The following is a 9053-nucleotide window of genomic DNA, read 5'->3' on the forward strand; positions in this document are numbered from 1 at the left end:
CTCTCTCTCTCTCTCTCTCTCTCTCTCTCTCTCTCTCTCTCTCTCTCTCTTGCCGTCTCACTTTCTGTGTGTCCTCAAGGTGGCCCCCCGGTTTAATTGATTGAGCGTCAATCTGGAAGCGGCGGGTTCCAAACTAGCGAACCAGCAGCGGAGCTCTCCCTACTAACAAGCATCACACACTTACGTGTATAGTAATTATTTGGAACCGACACACACACACACGGCGGCAGCTGCAACAGCGGGGGAAAGGTTGAGATTCCCAACCTTTCTCATCAGCAAAGCCTTTGGAGCAACGAGAGGGCGAGAGAGTGCACACTCTGCCTGATAAAAGAGCGTGGAAAAGAGAGGAATAGAGGGAGTGAGGAGGAGGGGGGGGGGGCTATTCTCCCTAGGTGCTTCTCTTAAGACAGGTCTCCCCTCTAGTAAATAATGAAGAAATCGACACACTGCCTGTCTGCCCCCCCCCCCTTTCTTTCTCCTCTTTCTCTCTCTTTACGTATCACTGTCTTCCTCGCTACGCCCCCACACACGGTGGCGCCGGCGCCTCATGTGTCCATCGAGGGGGCGGGGGGTGGAGGGAGGGGAGCGTTGAATAATATGGAAATGTGTGACGGCCCGGATGCGCGCATAGGAGACGGGGCGGCGGCGGGGAGGGCGCCTGCAAGTGACCTCACCGCCACTTTCACGTCGCTGGCGCAAACTGGTCCTCCTCGTCCTCTTCTATGGTGCCAAATGTTTATCCTCTTCATTTTTTTCTCCCGTTTTAGGGGTTGAATCATCAAACTATTAAAACCCGCCGTTAGACTTTATTTCTGGAAATCATCGACGACGTGGTAATAACAATTTTAGGTCGTGCCGTTAATGTATTCCGCTCACAGTTTAGAACCACTATTCGCCATGATGATAATCTCGTTCTTCTTTTTACTCGGCAGTCGCCAAACGGATGAGCGGCAACACTACTTGACCCGCCTATCCGCTAACCTCCTCCCCCCCCCCCTTTCCTCCCCATGAGATCCGACGTGGCGGAGCGTGGTGAGATCCTTGCGCAAAGGCAAACGGCTGGAGCCGCTGTCTGGAACTGCTGGACCGTCCCGCCTCACAATGTGTCATATTTCCTGTAAACTCGGCCACCACGCACAGCGACATTTGAAGGAAATGTTGCAGCCGTCGCGCTGCGGCGAGAGTCGTGTAGAGTGCGTGCTCGGGGCCGCGCCCGAAAACCCTTTTCCACTCTACGTAAGAAAACTCGAAAAAGTTGAGTGTGAGACTGTGCTTACATTTTTATTGTGTAAGTGCAAGACAGGGTGTCCAACATTTAAACGCATGAGACTGCGCATTGTTTCTAACACTAAGAAAGCCGAAGAAAGCGTTGGTTTATTCACGTGTGTCCGAACTGTAAGACTCTTCTCGTGCCTTCATTCGAGGAAGTGTCGCAGACACATGTAGTCTCGTGATTGTCGGTGGAAGACTCGGAGCTCTCTGAGATTTAATTTTCGAAAGCACCATCGGATTTCCCGCGAAATTTCCGATCAAAAAAGCCTACATGTGATAAGGTTCGGAGTTCAAATAATAATACGGAATAAGACAGGTTCTTAGAGAACCTTTGTTCAGAACCCTATCACATATGGGCTCGTTTGATAGGAAATTTTACGGGAATTCGATAGTGCCTTCACAAATTGAATTTCAGGGCTCGTTTAGAAAATATTCCACAAAAACTGAACTGTGCACCGCGTTATCATCTAGTGATGACATGCGTTATTACGCAGTTTTCAGTGAACTGAACAGCGCCTCGGTTGAGCACTTCCTACACAGTGAGCGTTCAATCTAAGGAAGTGTTCAACTGAAAAGTTGCACACTTACAAGTGCACGCCTACCGAGTTGAACACTTGCAAGTGTGCGACCACGCGGAGTTGCACACTCGCAATAAGTATTCAACTTGCAGTTGCACACATTTAAGTGTTGAGCAGTGGAACACCTAGTTTATCAGTGTAGGTGTCTCGGCATGCATTTATTTTCCACAGTGCTGCATTAGGATGTCGCGGCGGGCTTTATTGGCAGGCGCCTGTAGGTCGGGAGCGCCCGCATCGTCGCAGGTGATGGGTGGCGGTGCTGCCGGCGCGTCCATCACACTTCCACACCAGCCGCGGGGGCCCGCCGACACTTTTGCGAAATAATAATAACAATAACAAAGAAGTGATGGATGCTGGGCAGGCCCCGCATGTATGAGACGCTGCGATGGCCGTCGTAAATCGTTAATTGCGTTGGTAATCGATCCCAACCGGGGCTACCAACCTGAGCAGCCAGCGCTACCAACCTGAGCAGCCAGCGCTACCAACCTGAGCAGCCAGCGCTACCAACCTTCTCCGCCCTGGCCCGCGGCGGTGTGGGTGGACCAGGGGCCGGCGTTCAGCTCTCCTCGGGGCAGGGCTCTGCCGCCCGGAACAAACAAACTCATTTGCAAGCGGCTCGATAACATCTTATAACGCCGCTGGGATTTTTTACATCCTAATCTGTTTTATGTGTAGTACCCGAGGGGGCAGCAACTCCGAAATTTCGTGCACTGTGAATACACTCTAATAGTGAATATCACTGAATAATCACTGAATATCGCCTGAATACTGGAGGTATTAATTCCCTCGTGAACCGTGAATACTAGAAGTCACTGCCCACTCGTAGTACCCCACAACTTCATTTCCGTGCGTGAAATTTTTCTTTATTTAGTAGTATCGAAAACAAAATATAGAGTTTTTCTGTATGGATCAATGTATTTAAATGCCATAGGTCTGTTACTCAGAAAGATAAGCTGATTCACTTTGATTTGTCTTGGTTCAAGAGTAACATTCGCTTAATTGAATTAGGATTTGAGAACAAATTTAACTTGCAGTTAGACAGCTACGCTTGATTTAAGTACCAAATGCACCAAAGGTTCCCAATAATTTTTACTTAAATCAAGCCTGCACTTACATCCAAGTAAAGTGAAATTCCAAGTGAAATTGTTCTCAATCGTTCATTCGAGCAAGTGCGTTTTACTCTCGAACCAATTCAGTCTATCAAACGACGTCCATTCAAATTTCAAAGAATTACGAAAAAGGAAAAGTCTCGGCAACACACAAAAATAATAATGATGAGGCTTATCTCCTGTGCCTGCCTCAGGTCCAGGGTGTGGCGTGGCGGCGGGCTCGGGTGAGCCGGGCGGCGGCCAGACTTCCGTTTCCTAATAAATAATGACAGGTTGGTCAGCTGACCTTGCAGGGCTGCAGGTCCCGTAACGCTGCAGTTGTGTTGCCCAAGCAACGGGTAACGCTCACACACGGGGGGGAAAAGGAAAGGAAGGGAAACGGGAAGGGTACGCCTCCAGCAGATGAGAGAGAGACAGAGTTTCAGTATAGTGACTACTCCTATCGGAAAAAAGTTGGTTGGGGTGCTACAAGCTACAGGTATTCTCTCTCTGTCTACCTCTCAGTCTCTCTACCTCTCTACCTCTCTGTCTCTCCCCCGCACACGTGCCGCTCGACATGTGGTCTGCATCACGGACGTGACACCGGCCAGAAGAAGACACCGCCGCGCCATTTCCCCACTCGAGTGTAAGTATGTGAAGGACGCGGGCGTGCTGGACACTGCTGGCCCCGTGGTGTGCCTCCTCAGGCCCCACCCGCCCCCGCCCTCCCTCCTTACGTAAGTCCCGTTTTTGGCTCGGGTCCGGAGCCGGCGCACACGATGCCCACCATCCATTTCACCCTATACCACCTCCGCGCGCGCGCGCGCCCGCCACGCCCCGCCACGCCCCGCCACGCCCCGCCACGCCCCGCCTTGCCACGCCTCGCCACGCGGCGCCACGCCAGCAGAGTGGTGATTCGGAGGAACGTGTGTCGGCTCGGGTAGTCACACAGAGCAGTTGATTTAACAGTAACATGTACGCGACTTATTCACTATCCATGATTAAGCGTATTTGCTCGTGAACCCACTGTTTTCGCACTTCCCGAGAATGTCTCCCAGTCACAATAATTTTGTTCTTGTAATAGTTTGTTTTGTCCCTACCAGAGCGTAGCTCCCCCCCCCCCTCCTTCTCCTTATAAAACAATAACAGAGCGTCACTAATTTCGCTGAAAAAAAATCTAATGATTTTGTAAAGTCCCGAAGCAATGCCGTCAAAAACAAAAGTCGCCGCTAGTAATTTTGACCAGTCTTTTTTTTTTGTATTCCAAATTGAAAAATGTTCGCGGAGCCAATAATGGTAAAACAATGGTACTAAGTCCGACTAAATCCTACCTTGAAAGGCACTAAAGTCTTGAGTGTTTTTACAAAGGAGTGATGCTGTCGGACACAGGCGCGCGACAGGTCGTCGGCTCCCGCCCCTCCTCCCCCCGCCCCGCCCCGCCCCGCCCGGCGGCGTGTGTCGCGCCTCGGAATGGATTCATTGGGAAGCTCCCTAGGCGCGACAGGCCAGGGTCGCCGCTCGGCCTGGCGCGGCCTGCCTGGCAGAACAACCCGGCAAACGTTGGCCTAGGTCGGCAGCCGGGCGGGGCGGATTGCCCTCCGGACCGGAACAGGCTCATCCTCCAGAGTGACAACCGCTACTGGATCGTCCCAAAACCAGCTGGCGGCTGCACAAGGCTCGTGTGTGTGTGTGTGTGCTACTAGGGATTCTAAGGCGAAGGTGACGAAGGTCAGGCACTGGGAGGCGAGACATTTTCGGTGAGCTCAGAATCGCAGCTCATCATAATAACATTTTTACGTCAAGTGACTGGTGTTGACGATTCCGAGAGATTCTGTTGAAGTAAGGGATCATTCAGAAAGTACGTCCGTCATTCGCCGTTACGAACCCTCCAAATTAAGGCAATGGAAGCTCTCATGGCGCCTGACGGGTAGGCACAATCTTGCATGCTGTGCATGCGTGTATTGCGGGGTGGCCTACCCCGAGTTTTGCAGGCGCCGAGCTGCTGTAGTTTGCAGGATGATTTTGAGAGAAACGGACGTACTTTCTGGACGATCCCTAATGTGTGGGTCGTGCATATACATGTCGTGTGGAAAGTCAAAAGTGGTCCGCACCGAGTGTCATTCACGGGAGATTAATGGATATCCTGGCACAGCAGATCGAGAGCGCGCATCTTTATCTCCAGGTTCTGCGGAGAAATCAACTGAGAAAACGGCACTTGCTCGCCCGGCGTCGTGCTGGCGCTGGCGGGGCCCGGCCCGGCGGCGCATACCAGCGCCACTAGCTTGCTAAAGCTTTAGCCGGACGGACCGGCCCCGCGGACTGGCCGTTTCCTTGAAAAGTGTGTCGTCTGCACGCACGGCGGGCACGCGTTTTGGCGCCGGATTTAAGGCCCCTCTTGATGAGCAATCTGACTCCGAATGTGTTGCGGCGGACGCGTCGGCCAGTAGTGCCGCGCCAAGTGCCGTTCTGGCGGCGTGCCATATACGCGCTGATTGCAGGCTGGACACACTGCGGTGGCGGCACCCGCCCGCCCGTCGCCACCACCGAACCTGTCGCGCACTAATTCGATAGTCATTTATTAATTTTTCTATAGTCAATGTATGTACTGCAAATAAATGTCTTTGGAAAGTCTCGCGATACTTTTTGCGGGAGATATTGAAGTAAATTTACGACTGCTACCAAAATTTTTCGCTACCCAAAAATCTAAGTTCTTGGATAAAGTACATTGTACTTGAATCCTTTATTTTTTCAAGTATAAATTGCTTGAATTAACACAAATGCACTTGAAAGATCAATGTACAATGTACTTGGTCCAAGGACTCAGTTTTTTCGATGCGTGCAATAATTAGGTGGTCAAAAAGGGATTTTTTTCAGATATTGTAGAAAAACCTCATTTAATTGTAATTGAAGTTCAGAACATTTATTTCGTTAACAAATGTCTGTGTTACGGCATTCCAGTGATTTTTTTAGGCGACGCCTGAGAGCCTATAGTTTTTAAAAGAAGGTTCGGTGGAGCATCCCTCTCCCTGGCCCTGGTTCCCTGGTTCTGGCTGCCAGTGAACTGGTCCTTGCCGACCTTTGCTCGGAAACTCTACTCATGGAACCCCCTGGAATATAACCCCTCTGGAATAACCCTCCTTCCTCCGTTTGCAGGAGCGAGAGAGCTGCTGGCCGGTGCCGTGGCCACACCCAGCATTTCTGGTTGGTCGTTTGCTTGTTTCCGGCTCTCCCGTTCGGCGGTGGCCGCTGCGCGAAGGTGTGTATGCAGGTGGTCGGATACGTATAGGGGCAGCGAAGGGAGACTGCATGGCCCACTGTGGGCCGCGTCCCCACTCCGCCTGCGCCCACCAACCAACCAGCGACAGCGAAATCGACAACAAGCTTGATCGGCGAAGCAGGAGCTGCCCTGCCGGGCCCAACGCAACAAACTCCCAAACTCACGAGCCTACTCACACTCTCTTCCCTGGTCTTTCTTTCTTTCTTTCTTTCTTTCTTTCTTTCTTTCTTTCTTTCTTTCTTTCTTTCTTTCTTTCTTTCTTTCGTTCTTTCTCTCTTTCTTTCTTCCTTTCTTTCTTTCTTTCTTTCTTTCTTTCTTTCTTTCTTTCTTTCTTTCTTTCTTTCTTTCTTTCTTTCTTTCTTTCTTTCTTTCTTTTTTTTTCTTCCGTTCTTTCATTTAATTTTTTATACTGTAGGAAAAACAAAATGTCCACCAAACCGTAAAATGGTGTTGTTTTTTTTCTCGTTAATACTATGGTATTCAAACTTAGGTATAAAAATAGCATGACATGACCGTGAAAAAAGTACCCCCATTTTGCAAACGTGGTATTCCTGGCTCCCCGGGCTGAGCGCGCTTCCCGCCGTGCGGTTCGCCCGCGCCGCGCCGCAATGCGGCCGCCGAATGCGATAAATCAGACCAAAAAGTGTTACTACCGCAGAGCCGACTCTTACCCCTCCTCCCCCCGCCGCTACATCACCCTCCCGTCCCTGTTGTAGACATCGTCGGCGACGTGACTGGCCGCCGGCGTATTAGACTGCGGTGAGCCTCCTCTCCCCTCCCCTTCTCCAGTCCTCTGGACACGATACTGGACAACGAGTCTGTTACGTCACAGCCACGCTTGCTTGTGTTTTTGTGAGCAACGGCGGCGGCAGAGCGGCGTCTTGAAGAAGAAGAGGGCGAGGAGGAAGATGATTCTCTCGCGGCGTTGTTAGCTCACGTTACGGAAGAAGGGGGCGAATTATGATCATTCATATCGGATTAAGGGGCGTAGAAACGCGCGGGCGATGAGGTGCGTCGCCCTCGCCGTCAACGAAGGTCTCAGGGTGCCCTCCGCCAACTGTAAGAGATACTTGAAAGAGTTACAGAAAATTTTTACATGACTTGTATTTGTAAAATTTCAATTTACTTTTTTTTAAATTACAATAAGAACCACGTACCAACACAAAATTCATTGACAAGCAAGAGTGGGCTGTCGTAAATTTACAACAAGTTTTGTAAATCGTAAATACAAAATTTGTTGTAATTGTACGGAGATGTCTTGCAGTACGGTACTCTGAGTGTACTTAACGTGACTGATGCCGTTAGATTTGATAAAATACAAACACAAGTAGGCATTTCATGACTTACTGCTGTATGGAATTTATTTTCTTGGCGCAATCTATTTTCTATTTGTGGAAAACGGAGACGACGACAACGCTCCTGGGTTTAATTGCGGTTTGATGTCCTGCGGCCACTGCGGATGTAAATCATTGCCGATAAAGGCGACATGAGGTAAGCATTGTCACCGGTCCTTCCGTCCACCCCGGCCGCCAGCCCGCGCTGACGCAAGTCCTATCCGGAACACGCCGGCGCTGCGCCTGCGGGAGGCCATGTTTGGGCGTGCCGGGCTGCGGAGGCACGGGAGGCACGGGAGGCACGCCGGCCAGAGCCGGCCCGGAGGCGGGCGCTGGTTCGGTCTGTCGGCACGCCGGCCGGCGCCGGAGGCTGGGCGGCCGCCGGACCCCGGAGGCCGGACCCGGAGGCTGGGGGACTGGGCAGGGCTGGACCGCCGCCGAGGACCCGGAGCAGCGACAAACAGGCTCGTTGAGCTCTTTTCCGGAAAGCAGGAAACGCAGCCCCGGTCCAGCCCGGCACGGAGCCATACTCGTGGTCAGTATAGAGACGCAGATCGGGAGAGCGACGGCGTCGTATGGTGCATGCCCCCCTCCCCTCCCCTCCCCTCCCCCAACCCCCCACGGCCACAATGCAACGCTATTACAATGTTTCTTTGAACCAAACAGCTTCTTTGCATCTTTAAGGTTTTAATTGAACAGGAGAATTTTTGTGATTAAATCTACGATTTTTTTCATGGAATCAAAAAATGGTAGTTTTGATTCAGAAACAATTCTGTATTCGGGCACATCGAGTAATACTCTTGATACAGAATCTCTTTGTTGTTGCATATCTGCGTTGTGAAGTGTGTGTGTGTGTCCGTGGGTGTGCTGCAGAGTGGCAGTGTGCTGTGCTGCCCGGTGCACAGGCCATCGAGTCAAGCCCGGCCACTTTCGCTCCAAATACGCGTGGCGTCACAACGGCTGCAGTCAGCAGCAGCAGCGCGACGGCGGCGGCGGCGGCGAGTGGGGCGGCCGGAGCAGCAGGACCGGGAGTGGACGACGGGGAGTGCCACACGGACACACACAGATCACATCCGAGGCGTGGCACGGCAAGGCTCGCCCCGCCCCGCCCTGCCCCGCCCCGCCACGCCCCGCTCCGCCCCGCCCCGCCACGCCACGCCCCGCCTCGCTCGGCGGCACGCCACCTCGGCCTGCATGTCGCGCGCGCTCTGGCCCGGGCGCCCACGCCCTCCGCGCCGCGGCGCACTGTAGTGTTTTTCATACCGCACTCCTCGCGGCCTTCCCCTGCCGTCCCCCCGCGGGCCCGCCGTGCCGCTTTACGGTGCGACGACATCATTAGCCGTCATTGGCACGCCAGCGTACGCCTCATTCGCTGCGCCGCCGCGAGGTCCGGACGCTGCTGCCTGCTGGCTGCTAGTTTCGGACGCGGCGGCAGAGAGCCCTCGATATAGCATTCCTCCTCCTCAAGCTGCGCTGCTGGGTCGCGTCGTCGTTCTCCCCCCCC

General features: G+C 52.7%; 1 protein-coding gene across 3 annotated transcripts in view; it reads left to right on the forward strand.

Moving 5' to 3' along the window:
* The window catches only part of LOC127749098 (uncharacterized), a 74326-nt gene that overhangs the window by 60104 nt on the left and 5169 nt on the right, over positions 1–9053 (forward strand). For 2 of the 3 annotated variants that reach the window (XM_052265834.1, XM_052265835.1), the window contains one exon: positions 6092–6194. The exons of the other annotated variant lie outside the window; for it this stretch is intronic. In XM_052265834.1, the coding sequence (XP_052121794.1) occupies positions 6092–6194 (103 nt within the window). The remainder of the gene's footprint in view (positions 1–6091; positions 6195–9053) is intronic. 3 annotated transcript variants of the gene reach the window in all.

The sequence above is a fragment of the Frankliniella occidentalis genome, unplaced genomic scaffold (genome assembly GCF_000697945.3).
Source record: "Frankliniella occidentalis isolate FOCC.00 unplaced genomic scaffold, Focc_3.1 Scaffold31, whole genome shotgun sequence".
Classification (NCBI taxonomy): Eukaryota; Metazoa; Arthropoda; class Insecta; order Thysanoptera; family Thripidae; genus Frankliniella; species Frankliniella occidentalis.